The sequence below is a fragment of the Oreochromis aureus genome, linkage group 14 (genome assembly GCF_013358895.1).
Source record: "Oreochromis aureus strain Israel breed Guangdong linkage group 14, ZZ_aureus, whole genome shotgun sequence".
Taxonomy (NCBI): Eukaryota; Metazoa; Chordata; class Actinopteri; order Cichliformes; family Cichlidae; genus Oreochromis; species Oreochromis aureus.
Genome location: NC_052955.1, coordinates 24,762,123 through 24,778,614, shown reverse-complemented (window position 1 = coordinate 24,778,614; position 16,492 = coordinate 24,762,123). Strand labels below are relative to the sequence as shown.

The window sequence follows — 16,492 nt, the reverse complement described above, 5'->3', positions numbered from 1 at the left end:
CACTGAACAGTAATGGTAAGTATGAGTGGAGCAACTTACTGAGCAGGGGCATGATTTGTGACAAACCCAATAATTTGTTATGGGGTGGAGGTTAAATAGTTTTCAAATACCCTTTAATGCAACTCTGCAGCATGCTAGCAGCCCTTCCAGAATCCACAGAGAGTCTAGACATGTGGGAAAGCCTCCTAAAGATTACACTCGGCCAAAAGAAGCCACTCCAACCACCAGCTACTGCCTTATTTACTTTGGACCACTGCTGACATGCCTTTAAGATGTGTATATTGGTTATCTGCAGAGCACCCCTACTGATGTCTTCTGTGTCTCTCTTGTCCCCCACTTATTCCATTTCTCTCTGCAGGCTCGCCAGTGGTTACTCAAAATGTGACCAAGTCCACTGAGCAACCCAGAGCTCAGCCAGGTACTGGCTTACTTGGTGTCTTTCTTGACCTACTTAGTATAAGCACAGACTCAAATCCAAGTCATACCAGCTTCTCTGTTGTGCCGCTTGTTCTGACAGATCTTTCTTTTAGTCTTTCTGTTAACAGTCGAGACAGTGAAGCATAATCACTCTGTGTTTATAATAGCATTGTATTATCTCTTCTAAGATCCTGGTATTTTGTGTTTGTTTGCTCGACTGATTCTGCTAAAGCTTCTCTTTAAATCCTCCAGCCTTAAGCAAAGTGTTTACTGACACTTACACAACAAGTGTAGTTGTTTCTTCTGCTTGCGTTATTATAATGACAAACTTCAGCGTGTAATACTCTTTTGTTTTGTCAGTGTTGCTGTTAGTTGTATTTACTTCATTTCAAATGTAATGTCATGAAAAAAGCTATAAAAAGTGAAATTGTATCAATCGATCCAAATCCACTTATTTGAATGGTTGATTCATTTTTTATGGATACTTATGATAGGATAGATACTTTAGAGTATCTACAGACTAAGTTCAGTGTGTCATGCACAATGACAATTATTTGAAGTTGAAAGGTCTGTTTGATTGTTTCAACTAATAATTGTGGAAAGTAAATATCATAATGATTTAATCGTCATTGAAATGTGTAACCCACAGAATCTGCAGTATCGCACAGCACTAATTGCCATAACACTAGTTGTGATGACTCATAAAGCTCTCCTTTTGCCCACAGACCCTTACCAGGTTCTGGGTCCCACCAGTAGTCGTTTAGCCAACCCAGGTAAGTCTCTCAGCATAGCAAGGTTTTCAATTCATCAGCTGTAAAAACACACTTTCTCCAAAACCTTTGAACAGCAATTTTAGTATCTAACTGTGCCGTCAGATGGATGAGAAAGCAACCATGCCTGAACGTTTGCTCTTGTGTTGTCCAATAGGCTCAGGTCAGATCCAGCTGTGGCAGTTCCTCCTGGAGCTCCTGTCTGACAGTGCCAATGCGGGCTGCATCACTTGGGAGGGCACCAATGGCGAGTTCAAGATGACAGATCCAGATGAGGTGGCGCGACGCTGGGGTGAGCGCAAGAGCAAGCCCAACATGAACTACGATAAGCTGAGCCGTGCGCTGCGCTACTACTATGACAAAAACATCATGACCAAAGTGCACGGCAAACGCTATGCCTACAAGTTCGACTTCCATGGCATCGCTCAGGCGCTGCAACCGCACCCAACCGAGTCCTCTATGTACAAATACCCCTCGGACCTAGCCTATGTGCCTTCCTACCACACCCACCAGCAGAAGGTCAACTTTGTATCCCCGCACCCTCCATCCATGCCAGTCACCTCCGCCAATTTCTTTGGACCCACTACTCAGTACTGGAGCTCGCCCACTCCAGGCCTCTACCCCAACCCAAATGTTCCTCGCCATCCTAACACGCATGTGCCATCTCACCTGGGTAGTTATTATTAAAACCACCCTTTCTGATCATCCACCACCCCTTGAACCTCCCCTGGCCCACACCATTTGCTGACATGCACTCTCAATGACGCCAAACCAATGAAGACTGAACAGACAGAGGTATTTTGTCCTCTGAAGAAATTTGATCCAAAATGAAGGATGATTAAACTAAAGGATTTTTTTTTTGTATGATTATATAAACAACTGGATATTAAGGTCCAAAAAATGGAATACTACTTACCTTTAAATGACTACCAAGTTTTTTTTTTATTTTTTATGATTTATGGACATTTATCTGAGTTTCATGTGCCTTTTCCTTCCTCCTGAAAGCTGCACCTACAGTAGCTGCAAGTGGGTGTTCAAGAAGCTTCCTAAACCAAAGCCTGAAGACAGAAGATAACCCGCAAGTCTGTCTGCCTCATTTTCCCTTTACAGTACCAGACATGGGCCTATTACTTATGGGTCTCAAAAAACATCCTTCTCAGTATGTACCTTGTCCTGTAAAGCATCTGCCATTTTCCATTCATCTAAAGCCTTGACAGGATTTCTTATTCCCACTACATCTAACCTTCTGTTTTGACTGTCTATGTTTTTTTGGTCTGTTAATCTGCATGTTTTCATGTGTGTGTGTGTATGCATGTGGAGAGTCTTCTGGAATTCGCTGGACAAGAAGGAGCTCTCATTGAGGTGGACTTTTCTCAGCACTGAATAAAATTTGGCAACTGGAATATGCCATTCACTATGCCATTTAACTTATCCTCCAAACTGGAAGGCTAGAGAAGAGTTGAATGCAGTTAAGAGGGAAGCGCTGTATGTTTTTGCTGATTTGGGTCAATTCAGTTGCTTAAAATGTTTTCTTGTGAGTTGTTTGCGGCGTTTGAGCTAGGCTAAGTGTTGACTCGATTGTGCCAGGAAAGCTGAGTCAAGATATAATTGCAGTAATTTGTTACAATAATTCAACGTAGGTCAGATGTTTTCACTTGGGGCCACACATTAGGCTATTAAATGTTTGCAGAGTCTTCGCATTTTTCAACCGTGCCATTTCCACATGTGTTGTCGCTCGACCGTGTCAGTATTAATGTGAATGTCTTCTGGTTTGTGATTTTTTTTTTAAAAAGGGATACCCTTTGGCAAAAATCTAAATTTGTCAGAAGTATTCATTTTTATTTTTAAGCGTTTGATGAAAAAAAAAGTAATTCCTTCACACTTGAGATCATGGATATAGAACACGAACGTGCCTTTTTGCAGATGTGGTCATGTTGACGTGTAGATGTTATCAACTGCCATTTGGTGGCTATTTATTTTCTATCCAAAATTGTCTTAAATGTTCTTCTATTTTGAATATGTGCTGTCCTGAAAATCCTGCCATGCTTTAACTGCTGATTTTGTATTTTTTTTTTTTTACCATATTTTGTCTATTCATTAAAGATGAGACAGCACTTCATCTTAAAGTGCACGCAATGAATTATCGCACCACAAATCGGACAATTTTGGACTTTGAAATGGACTCTGACAGTAAAAGCTGCCGTGGTGTCTCTTTACTCTTTGTAGGCCAGTCACGACCATATAGGTCAGCACAGTAGATGTGGCTATGCATCAAGTCATGTTAATAGACAGTTAAGTTGCATTTTTTTTTTTTTTTTTTTTACCAGGGCTGGATCCTAATTTGAGAGTAACATGTGTGTCTGAATGTTAGTTTCTCACTGATCGTAAAGCCCAGCTAAATGCACATGAATCTCAAGTCAGGATTTCATTACCACAATGTAAGAAGACATATCCATCTTCAGGTGTTCAAAGCTGTTAATATCGGAAGTATTCCTTTAACGTAACTGAGAATGGACACTTGAATATAAATTACCTGGGAACTTTATCAAAGAACAAATCCGATAAAGTATGACGAGACGAAGCAAAGAAATCCTCAGATTCGCAAGCGCTGTGCGTTTGTCAGACCTATTTTTTATTATTTTATAAGCATCAGTCAACTAGGCATTAAAGCAACTTACTGTATAAATTATGCAGAGTTATTTTCATATGTGACACAGTATTAAAAAAGTCAAGAAAATTAATACACGAGTTGACCTCGGTCAAAAATGCAAAACTTTTAAGTCCATTTCTGCTAGGTGGTTTGTTAAGCCTTTTAAGCGTTTTTATATCTGTACATTTGGGCAATACATTTTACCTTTTTTGTTTTTTTGGTTTCTCTTTATTGTTATTATTTCTCAAGTTAGTTATAAAATCCTAAGTGCGATTAGGTGTAAACTATATTTTTGTGTATTCCCAAAACCATGAATTCCGCTTGAATGATAACCCGATGGCCGGGGATTCCTTTACTATATATGCAATGTGTGATCATGATGCCTTGTTTCCATTGCCAATCACTTTTCTTGCCAAATGACAGAGTTTCAGGTATTTTATGCAAAATAATACTAACAGTATTATTATCCACGATTAATTTCTTTTGATGATTTATAACATGCAGTGAGCAAATTGAAAGGAGAATATGATTTATAGTATAAAGAAATTATTCTAATGCACCCTGACTATTCATGTTTCACAAGCATTATCAGTGAAAAGGGATCTCTGCTACTTCATATATGCAATGTATTTTGGATATCAAAAATATATATATATATTTATATATATAAATATATATATATAGTGTATATTTTACAATTAACCGATGTATTATTGTTATTATTGTCATTCCTGCAATGTATGAAGTAATACCTTTTGGAAAAGGGCTTTTGTATAGGAAAATGTGACAAAATAAATATTTTTACCTCTCAATTAATGCCCTGTTGCCTTTCTGTGGTTTCACCAAAAAGTGAGTGCTAATAAAAACAAAGACTCAAAGAAACCGCATCTCTAAAAGCACAGTAGTGTAATCTTGACAGTAGCTTGCATAATTACACAATACATCTCCGTTTTGAGTTTGAATTTTTTTTTAATATATTTTGCAGAGATGTACCTGAGTTTCATGTGCCCTGTTCATCCTCTTGAAAAATGCACCTAGAATTGCAACTATTTACACACATTTCTTCCTATAGGTCAAAGTTAATGTGTTATATTTGTTTGCCATGGTGAAATCTAATCATTTATGTGTGCAGATGCAAAACTCCTTAGTTTTAATTAGGTCAGAGCAGTGTGAGACTTCTATGTGTCTTCATGGGCTTTCTGAAGGCAGCCTAAAATAATGGTTTTGGCAGCTAAATAGCATCTGTGCATGCTGTCTGTGTCAAACTGCAGCTATGTGGGAGCATACTGGCTAAAATGTATATAACAGGGAAAGAGAATCGCCATCAGTGTTGGTCAAGTTACTTGAAAAAAGTAATCAGTAACTAATTACTGATTACTTCCCCCCAAAAGTAATCCCGTTACTTTACTGATTACTTATTTTCAAAGGTAATTAATTACTTACTTAGCTTTTTAAAAACACGATTTACAACCTGAACAGGTGATAAAGCGATAGATCTTTCAGCCCAATTCTATTTTTTCTGCATAATCCATCATACAAAATGTAATCAAATGGAAAAGTCTCTTTTTAAAACTTGTTTTATTAGTTTTAATCTTTTAACTTTATGCATCAAGCAAAAATTTAATTATATGCAACATTCTCTGACTGGAAGAAATTTGTTTAACATTTAAACCTATTTTCTGCACATTCCAGCACATAAAATAATAATAATTTTTTTTGTGTTTACACTCAGTCTTTCAAATAAATGCAAGTGAAACACAGCAGAAAATAAATAAATTCAAAGACTCAGCGGTCCTGTTGCTCTATTTTCACCTGTATAGCAGGCGGATGTTTGCCCTGGTGCAGGTGTGCCGCAGCGGTCAGTGGAAGAATCCGGGAGTTTGTCTGTGAATTTTCCAATCCGTGTTAGCGCACTCGGTGCTTGCTCGGAAGTTAAGGGGTTTTTTTTCGCTGTAAAAAGAAGTTTTCTTCCCACGCAGTGAACAGCGGACGCTAATGTTTTTATCACTTTTTACAGAATCAAACTCAAAGTAAGGTCAGTACTTCCACGCTTAAAAGCTGCACGGTCATACTCTCTCCCGCACTCAATATATTATCCATTGTTGATCTGCACACAGCTGTTGTCACGAACGCCGCACTCGCTTACGTCATTGTCATGAGACACTCTCGCAAAAAAAATCACCGTTTTAGTAACGCAGTAACGCAACGTGCTTACGGGAAAGTAACAGTAATCTAATTACCGTTTTTGCAATAATAAGTGAAATTACTAGAAAGAAATTAAGATGGTACATGCTCCAGAATGATATTTCAATTTAAAAAAGCAAAAAAATGTCTGTGATGGCAATCAGAGATGGGCAGTAACGCTTAACGAGTAAAGTAAGGGATTACTGATTTGCAACATCATGTTCAGCCTTTTGCATGAGAGTATATGCCTGGGAACAGAGAGCTGCTCTGGGGTCTACCTTAATAATGAACTGTATGTGGTGCTGTTTCTCCAAATAGTGAATTTTGGTTTCATGTTTTGACCCTGAAATCTAAATAATGGTTTTGTAAGCTCCCAGCTGTCATCTCGTGAATTCTTACGCTAGTTTGTCTTTTCCTTCCTGTTTGATGTCACAACTTTACACTGTGTACAGCTAAAACAGCCACAATAGAGGTTGGCACCAGTCACAGTATGTGCTTTGACCTTTTGTGATCACAAGTCCTTGTAAGGAGCTTTGATTCCTTCAGATGGACAGTAGAAACAGTAAAATGGCACAAACACTGCATTTTGAGTGACATTTCTTTTTATTAATATCAACATTTTCTCCCTGAGAGAGAATACAAAAAGACTTTACAAACACAACTGCATACTGTACTCAGTGCTGCACGCTTGTTTTCTATGAACTTTGTTCGATTCATTTAAAAAAACAAAGAAACAAACAAACAGAACAGACACGAAACTATATAAACTAGTGTTGAAAAGACTTGCGCCAGTACCCAACCATTTGCCTGTACCTCAGAATCTGAATAGTTAAGAATATTTCAGTGGTTCAAGTTCATGTGTCAATTCTTCTACACGCTATGGCAGTACTTAAAGAAAACCTAAACTTTGGTGTTTTCTCACCAAAGGCAACAACATTGCTTCTTCAACTGCATTGTGAGGGTTAAATACAGTTTTACACATTGGTTTGTTTTTCTTCATGTCCATGCTCTATGAACCTGAGGTAAGGCAAGTGGTAAAACAGAAGAACTTTTCTTCATTTAAAGCAGGAGCATACTTTGTTCCTGCATTGAATCATGTTGTATAACCAGGCCTCCCCTTTTTTAAAACAGGCTTATGGTCAGCAGACAGTGGCAGGTGTGGTTTTATATCTAAATAGTTCACAATAATGCTATGGAATCTATGGTGGCTTAAAACACACACACACACAAAAGAAGTGCAAGTAAGCAGATTTCTTTACTTCATATCTAAATGCTACACAATGTGCTGCCATTTCCAACTCTTACATTTTGGTGGCATCTTGGGACTCAGTGATTTCTATCACCTCAAAGCCGGGATTGTCTTGTCCTTCTCTGGAGTGGTGATGATGACCCTTGATGTTGTGGAAACAATAGGCGCAGTGTGCAGTGGCTACTGGCACCACTTTGGAGAAGTTGGAGAAATCGACTCTGTATTTGTCATCCCTGCTCCTTGAGATGATGGGCAAGAAGCTGTAGCCCCACATAATTTCCCGAGGAATATAGGAGGTCCGCACTTGACAAGAAGCACTTGTGGACTCCGCTGTGCCGTCCAGGAAGACAACCAGCTCAAAGTCTTGATTGTGGAGTGTGTCGACTGCAACCTCGAAGAAGGGGCTGCTTTTGTCGATTATGTGATGGAGAGTGAGAGGACAAATGAAGAAGAGGTTGTCCTTCCCAGAATCCACCATAAAATCAATGTTCACCTGATCCATGATTATTGTCTCCCCATCTTGTGTGGTTGTCGTTCTCAGGAGCTTACCATAGATCTGGCTGCCAATCATCAGACTCTTACGTAGGTTGGCCACTCTGATTGAAAGGCAAAGATAGTCGTTTCTGGGGCTAATCACAGCCATTGGACTAAATGAGATGGTTTTAGCTCTCTTTTTAGGTAAAGAGATCTTGGCCATTATAACACCACACATGAAGCAATTAATAATTGCTCCGAGGACTGCCTGGATAGTGACAAGAGCAACAGCACCCGGGCAGTGAGGTGTGAGTGCTCGTACGCCATACCCAATAGTGGTCTGTGTTTCAAGGGAGTAGAGGTATGCTGTGGTGAGTCCTGCAACACCCCAAACACATGGAGTGTGATCTGGTGAGGGGTTTTGCCAGGTCAGATCTCCATTATTACGCACAATCCAGTACCATAGCAGACCGAAAATGAACCAGGTGAGGGTGTGAGTCGCAGTGAAATTGAAGAAAACGAACCGCCACCGGGCCTCTACCAAGGTGGTCCAGAAATCTGCCAGGAAGGCAAAGTGTTTGCTGTACTTGATGTTTCCATATTCAATGTTGCAACGGCCATCTTTGGTCACTAGCCTGGTCCTGTGATTTCTTCTTTCATCCAGGTACATCCTGATTCTTGTGCCTATGGATCCACACATTTTGTTTTGTTTTTTTGTTTTGTTTCACGAGCCAGCAGCCTAAAATACAATAAAATAGGAAATGATATAACGTGGATATGCACAACATGTAAATACGCAATAGCAAATCATTAAACAGTCTCTAGACCAAAGATGCTGTGAAAATGACAAAAAAATATTGAGAAAAAGAAATATGCTCTGCACTCGTTATAATAAAGAAGAATATAAAACTGACTAATAACCACTTAGTTTCCTTAATATTGACAAAAAGATATTTTTAGCACGCAATTTGAGTTCTATATACAATTTGAAACTTAAAAAATTATGAAATAACATAATTGTAAATGAAAAAACAATGATTCTTGAACTTTAAGAGGCAGATTTTATATTTTATTTCAGGGCATTTTCTACTTTTTGATACCCTGTTGAAAGATTTTACTCCTTGCCCCATGGTTAGCTGAGTCTCACGGTAAACTCTCTATGCACAGCCTCAAATGTTCCAAGCTTCCCTGTCCCACAGTAAATTTAATCATCACTGAATGCCTGTAATCCTAAATGCAGCGCTGCAGTGCAGTCCTGACATTAATGAGAAACAAAAGTTTCCACTGAAGCATAACATGTAAGTGTTCCAAATAAACCAAATAATTCGGGAACCTTGGTCCTACGCAAGTGTCTAAACACAAGGATCATCTTTGTTTGCTGAGTTTCAATGTAGCATAACTTAACGTGGCATTAAAATAATTTGAGCAAACCCAGCCAGAAGGGGAACAGCTCACAGGCATAACAATCTTTGACTTTATTCAAGCTTTTAGTTCTCTCATAAGTCTGGTGCTTGATGGATGGTAGCTGGCAGTGTTGGCTGCACAGAGGTTTCCAAGTAAGTATGGCCTCTGTTCTTGCCAAGCCATGCAAACAGCCATTTGGATCATGCTGTGCTTGTTAGCAAGTGTGAAGTAGGACAAAAAAGTCAGTTCAGCGAGTTTATTTTTTTGTTTGCAGTCATCAAAGCTCAAATCGTGACATTTTGCCGAATGAAATCTGATAATTACACGCTGTTGCTTGTTGGCAAGCTTTAATGCTTTTAGAAGCAAACCTAGTCATTTTACACCTAATCATTAGGTCACCATGTTGTCATGCTGTAACAAGATATATGCTGAAGTAATTTCAAATTATATAGGCTTTTTAATTGCAGATATGATAAGTACAAAAAAACAGGTAGAATCCCAATTGACAAGGTGACATAGAAGAGACTCTTGATATGTGTCCTCATCGCTTTAAATGTACATTAAAACTGCTTAAAGTTTAAAATTTAAAGCATAGTATATTAGAAGTTTAGTATATTCAAAGTTTAAATGTAATTCATGTTTGTAAAGCAGTATATGTACATTTCTGTATTTTATTTTTTCTGTAGTGAAAATTTAATTCATGGATTTTTTTTGATTGAGCAATTGTTGCTGTGACTGAAATGCTGTAGCAAAAACACTTTTTTTTCTTAAAGCTACCCATAAAAATATCACGATTGGTATCTTATGTATGTTTTTTGTCTAATATGTACATTGCTGTGGTAGAAACAAACCAAAAACAGGTCACGAGTGAAGTAACATTGTTAAACTTCCTTGAAGTAAAAATGTACATGTAAAAATTCACATTTTAAAATAAAAGACCTGAAGCCAAACTCACCGAAGTGAAAAGTTCACGTCGAAAAGTTGATCGATTTCAGTTTCGTCTCTGTCTTTCTTGCTTCCAGCTGATTGGGACAGTTTAGGCGTGTCCCTCTCTTGTGCTTGCTGATCTGTACCTGAGTGGCTTTATATCATCCTGTCTCAATGTGCTGGAATCACCCAGGTGATGTTTACGCCCACAGACACATCAAGTGTCCCCACCCCCATCCCCACTTCTGACTCAAAACATACACATGACCAAGAATACTAAGACACACACCCACGCGCATGCTTCCCAAGTTAAAAGAAATACGGTTTATTTCATACATGCTTGGCACCTAGAGCCACCCTTACCTCTGTGCATCACACTTCCTGCCTATTGTGGTGTCGGAGTTCCTCTGATTTCACAGTTTGTTGGTTCTTTTTAATTGCAGCTTTCGTGCCCTCACACTTCGATATTGTGTGGTGTTGACACCACACGTTTCGTGTTCTGGATGCTGATGACGAAGCAGACTGTGTTGCAGTATTTACTGTAAACTCTATACACACAATATATTTTTTACAGTTTGGGAGGAAATCTTTTCTCTTTTTTTGGGACAGTGAGACTATTTTCTGTGTCTGAAGTTTTTTAACAGGTATGTTGTCCATTTAACAAGTAGCGTGTATATTTCACAATTAAGTCATGCACTTTACCAAAAATGACCACTACAAGAATATAAATAGCACACTGCATGCGTAGTGCTAGCACTGTCAATCAAACATCTGCACTCACACTGTTCACAATTCTGAGTCATCATTCTCTAAGCAAAAAACACTTTCCCCTCTTTACTGTTGTAGTAAACCGTTCCATTGTGGTGGAATACAGCAACAAGTGCAACACATGCATTGCACTACACCATTAGGTGTGGTGCAAATGCTGCAAGGTTAGCGGTCAGTCAGGAATCAAATGATTGCATCATTCTAAATGCAAAGGAATGATTTGCCCTCGTTCTTTCTTTTATTTCTTGTTGTGTGGCTATTAGCTACAAGACCACATGTTGGTCTGCTTTAACAACATATGAACAGTGGAGACTATATGAATTTAATGGTAATGAAATTTTAGACAATTGCTGTACTAATTTGTGTTGAAACAACAATAAAAAAAAATTATCCCAGTTCCAAACTTTTTCCACATTTTTTTTTTCACAGTTATTAACAGATTTTTTTTAAGACCCTGCAAGTACTCCAGGGTTTTTTTTTTCTACTTTTACAACTAATTATTGGGGTACATGCTACATCACTGTACCAGCATGCATTAAAATGTTTAATGTTTGCCTTAATAGGCAGGCAAGTGCTGTTGATATAACCACTGCACAGCAGAAAGTAGCCTTCATAACACAGGAGTCTTACTTTTTATTGGTCTCATATCACCCTTTCAAATATAAAAAGAAATCAAGGCCAATGAACAGTTGTACATTTTTTTTTCAGTGGAGTGATATTTTAGCATTTGTCATTTCACATTATATAGTATTTAATTTGTTCTTATTCCTCGCAATCCTTTGTGCGATTGCAGAGTGGTGAGGTGAGAAAAAAACAACTTTGATTGAGAGAAGTGATTTAAGCTTTTAAAAAAGGGGTTTTGTATTTTATTTCCTCTTCACTGAGTTAATTGTTTTCATCTACTAATGCAAGCTGAAGTCCTTTGAATGGTGGGAGGGAAACAGTAAGGCAAGAACGTATGAGAAAATGAAGTCGAGGGCAAAACTGCGTAGGCTATCCGATCCCTGTGAACACATCAAATAATGCCATACCTAAGACACGAGCTTCGATTTCGTACACATTTCTTAGCAATAGGATTAGTGAGGCCTACTGAGAACAAGAACCGGATATTGTTTTTGAAGAGACAATGTTCAGTTCATCCTTACTAGATGTTCACTTGCCTGAATGATTTCCTTGCTCTATACTACAAATTCTAAATGTTCAAAACAGCAAAAGTTTACACCACTGCAGTACTCGGTGTCCTGTTCTTCAGGTCTTGAGCTAAGACTCTTCCGGTAATAACCATACTTGCTCTGAATTCAACTGAAAACTCTAAATATAAACTATAAACACTCCTAAAAAAAAACCCCATTTGTTTTTATTTTCATCATAATGAAAAGTGCTGTTTGTGGTGTTTCAGTCTGTCAGTGTGGCATATCAAGAAATCAAGAGAGATCCCAAGAAATGTATAAGATTTCCCTTTAGCGTGAGAATACACTAACAAACAAGTGTTGCCTAAGATAATAGAAGATTATGGAAGGAAGCAAGCCAGCAAAAACTCTTTAAATAGTTTTGTTATGTCAGTCCATGCATGTAGCGCAGACAGAAACAGATACTAAAATGCAATCTATTTAGTCTCTTCAATCGGAGACTAAATATGACAAGCTTTTATGACAACAAATATTTCCCCAAAACTTAGATTCTAATATTCCAGTTCAGAGGCCATAGTTGTTTGGTTTTAAGGATTCTTCTACTTGCAAATGCTAAACTTCTTACAGAAGAGCAATACAGGAATTATTGCCTGCTATACCCATTGTCACCACATAGTGTCACTGTGTCAGGGCAGTGCAGTGGTGTCTATAAAAGGATCACTTTCTCTTTACCCAGTTAAAAGTGTAGAACAGCAAAAGAGGATTTATGATTTGAACAGTCATGGATGCAAAAGACTCTACATTTAAAAATGTTCTTACGGTGTTGATACATTTTGATACAATTACAGCAGTTTGCTTCTATAGTGAAATATTACAGCACAACTCCAATTTCAAAAAGTAAAATATAAATAACAGACTGCAGGGATTTACAAATCCCATAAACCCATATTTCTTGTTTTTTCAGCAGAACATAGTAGCACATGACATGTTAAAACTGTGACTTTTATGGAAAATACTAGCTTAATTTGAGTTTAATGGCAACAACACATCTCAAAAAATGGAACAGGGGAGACAAAAAGGCTGCAAAAAAAGTACTAAAAAGAAACAATTGGGGCAACATTTGACAAATAATTAGGTTAACTGGGTATGAAAAATGTTAGAGAGCCAGAGTTTGTCAAAAGGAAAGATGGGCAAAGATGTACAAAGCCACAAAAATTTTTTAGAGTCATGTTCTTTAATTTAAAACTGCAAATACAGTGAAAATCTCATAGTACACAGAATCTGGAGAAAACTGTGGGCAAGCAACAAGGCTGAAAATCAACAGTGGATGCCCGTGATCTTCGGGTCCTCGGACAGCACAGCATTAAATCCAGGCATGGAAATCACTGCATGGGCTCAGGAACAGTTCCAGAAATCAGTGTCTGTGAACATAGTTCAGGGTGCCATCCACGAAATTCAGGGTACAGTTCTGTCATGTAAAGAAGAAGCCATATGTGAACATGTGAATGCCATCACCCTCTCTGGGCCAAAGCTAATTTAAAATGGAATTAGTGGAAAACTGCTCTGTGGTCGAACAGGTTGAAATTTGAAATTCTTTTCTGGAAAACATGGACATTGTATCCTCCAGAATAAAGAGGAGTGGGACCAGCACTCACTTCAAAAGCCTGCATCTCTGGTGGTAGAAAGGAGAATTAGCTCGCATGGAATTGGGAGCTTGAACATCAGGAAAGGCTGCAACAGTGCAGAAAGGCACATATATGTTATAGCATAGCATATGCCCATCAAGATGGCCTTGAAATGAGAGCAACACTACAATTCAATTCAACATGACCCAATTTTTTTCTTAAAATGGTTCATTTTCTTAGTTCAAGCATTTGATATGTTGTCTATGTTCCGTTAAGGATAAAGTATGTAAGGTTTTCAGATCATGGATCAGTGACTGGTTTGTCATAATATGAAATTCCAACCTACAGCTTTGCCCTTTAGTTTTGTAGTGCAAAATGAAAAAAACAAACAAACAAAAAATACTTGTTTCAAGTATTATAGATATATAACATAGATGAAAGTATCAGTTTGTCTTTACAGACATTTGTGACATTGTGTGGATTGTTCTAAAGAGCTCACTGAATTCAAGCCTTGTACTATAAAAGAATACCACTGCTGCAATGCAACCTCTCCAAGAGCTTCCATCACCAACTGTAAGCAGTATTATTGCAGAATGGAACTGTTTACGAACCGCAGAAACTCAGTCATGTGGGGTTGCAGAGTACTTAGACACATCGCTGAAAGTTGCTAAAAAAGCTGAAACCTCCTCTGGCATTAACATCAGCATGAAACCTGTACTATGGGAACTTCACAATTTAACAAATTTCCCACCTGTGGGACTAATAAAGGCCATCTTATCATATCATGGGTTTCCATGGCCGAGCAGCTCCTGGAGGTGTAATTTCCATTTGGCCATACAGTGTATGAGACTATAGCAGTAAAAATCATAGCAGCTTCAAGCTTCAGAAATCCTGCTAAACTATTCAGTGCTCTGTATTATCTATATTTTTTTCCCGGCTGGCCTCTGATTTTTCATTCCCACTGTGTTCTGGGTTGATGGTAACAATGCACTTCACCGTTGTGCCACAAGCTCTGACAAGAGGATCAATCAGAGCTAATGAAGCCTAGGAGGAGGTGAGAGAAGTGTAAGAGGGATGGCGCCAAAGGGGGACTTGGTAGGAATGTGAGGATGGAGGCGGGTGTGGCGGTGCCAAGGAGGCAGTGAGGGGGATTAAGAAAAATGGCACTTCCACCTCACTATATGTGAGGAGGAGTTTTCCATTTCCTCACTTCCTGTGGAATAACACACACCGTTATCTGTGGACCACAATCTGCTGACCTATCATACTATCATTACATTGCAGAGAAATGGGCATTGCCGACATTTCTACATCGTACATTTCCCTTTTGCAATCTCTACTATTTGTAAAGATTTAAACCGCAGCTTACCCAGTGCTTGCTATCCTCATATATTTTTCATTTTGTAGGAAGGAAATCAAGAATAACTGCATTGAAAAGAGGAGATACCACGCGTTTTTTTCATATGGAAATTTCTGCACTGATGAATATTAAATCAGACTCGAAGCATACATGACACTTAACCACATTTGTATTATGCTTCTTTATCCTGCAGTTCACCTTAGCAGGATAATACCATTTCATGCTTCTAATGGATTATTTATTACAGGAACAACAAAGAGCGTATTATACTGTACACCCCTTAAGCATCATACAAATGGGTGTACAATATACACAGGTTTCCTCCAAGCACTTGTAATAGCAAAATGTGCCAGGAAGCTTTATTAATGTATGATGTGTGGTTAATGTGATATCTGTAAAGTCAACTGCAGGGATTTCTCCACAGCACGAAGTGGAGAAGTAATAAGGTGGAAGGGGGTTCAAGCTTTGATCAGTAGCGGTGTAACCTCAGGAGGGGAAATAATTAAACATGCCCCAGATCTGAACAACTCGAAGCCACGCGGGGCTCATCCACACCCGGGATCGGCGCAGCTGTTGCTGAAGGACCTGAATTATTACAATTAAAATCACAACATTTCATTATCACCGCCGAGCTTAGCGCCGCTAACCCTGAGCACGGTCCAGAACTCATAACCCTCGGCCAAATCCCAGGTTCCTCATTATTGCAGCTTCGCTCCTTGATGTCCCATAATCCGCTGTCATCGCTTCCCCAGTCGGTGAATATTGGAAAAAAAAAAGAAGAGTCTATCCTGGTGACAGGCAGCGGTGGGTGGGGGGATGACGTGCAGAAACAAAAAAGGGGGGGCATGCAGAGTCATAAATATCCTTCCAAACTTGGTGTAGGATGTACAAGAAGAGCCTTTCTGGTAATAGCTGCTTCTGTTGCTCCTCCCCTACTTATCATCATCTCCTTATCTTTCTTTCTCTCCGCTCTCATTCTCAAAGTGGAGTGTACATTCAATTTTCTGTATGTCATGCTAATAACATCTCAATGTCAAGCATCCACCTCTCTGCCTGCAGCCTAATGCACATTTGAAATATGATTAATGAATATCCGCACGGATGTATTTGAATAAACTGCACACTGATCATTGCCCCGCGAGCTCAGTGACCATCAGCATGGCTGATGTGACTGCATGAGACTATAGTTTCAGTTTGGTTTATACAATAGGCATCCTTTATTCTATGTTAGGTGCTAGTGTTTGACTCGAAAACTGAAATTCTAGGTCCAAAGGGTCCTTTTCACCTCTCGTACGTCTTTGTTCCTTTTTCCCTTTTCAGCTCTTTTTTTTGTCTTGCTGTGGCTGTTTTTCATATGAGGTCTCTTTTCACTGTTTCTACTTTTTTTATATCTCTCTCAAACCCTCAGGGTGTTTCTTCAACTGCAGTTCTAGAGCAATTGATTATACCACACTACTGTACATGACTGCTGTTTCCCTGTCTGCAGCCACACACACACACACACACACACAGCCTCATCTGACTTTGCCTCCCT

General features: G+C 38.8%; 2 protein-coding genes across 8 annotated transcripts in view; one reads left to right on the top strand and one right to left on the bottom strand.

Annotated features, from left to right (window-relative positions):
- The window catches only part of fli1 (Fli-1 proto-oncogene, ETS transcription factor), a 30,523-nt gene extending 25,880 nt beyond the window's left edge, over positions 1–4,643 (top strand). For all 7 annotated transcript variants that reach the window (XM_031743589.2, XM_039597940.1, XM_031743588.2 and 4 more), the window contains 3 exons: positions 359–418; positions 1,143–1,190; positions 1,345–4,643. In XM_031743589.2, the coding sequence (XP_031599449.1) occupies positions 359–418; positions 1,143–1,190; positions 1,345–1,874 (638 nt within the window). In that variant the 3' untranslated portion in view covers positions 1,875–4,643. The remainder of the gene's footprint in view (positions 1–358; positions 419–1,142; positions 1,191–1,344) is intronic.
- Positions 4,644–7,257: 2,614 nt separating this feature from the next.
- Positions 7,258–10,251, bottom strand: kcnj1a.1 (potassium inwardly rectifying channel subfamily J member 1a, tandem duplicate 1). Its single transcript, XM_031743610.1, has 2 exons — positions 10,104–10,251; positions 7,258–8,483 (listed from the first exon to the last, which is right to left on the bottom strand). The coding sequence occupies exon 2, from the start codon at positions 8,442–8,444 to the stop codon at positions 7,323–7,325; it is 1,122 nt and encodes a 373-aa protein (XP_031599470.1). The 5' UTR covers positions 8,445–8,483; positions 10,104–10,251; the 3' UTR covers positions 7,258–7,322.
- Between the last annotated feature and the right edge of the window lie 6,241 nt (positions 10,252–16,492).

What these genes read in the sequence shown, in the direction of transcription:
- kcnj1a.1 (XM_031743610.1), bottom strand. Translation starts at nt 8,444, where the DNA reads ATGTGTGGATCCATAGGCACAAGAATCAGGATGTACCTGGATGAAAGA.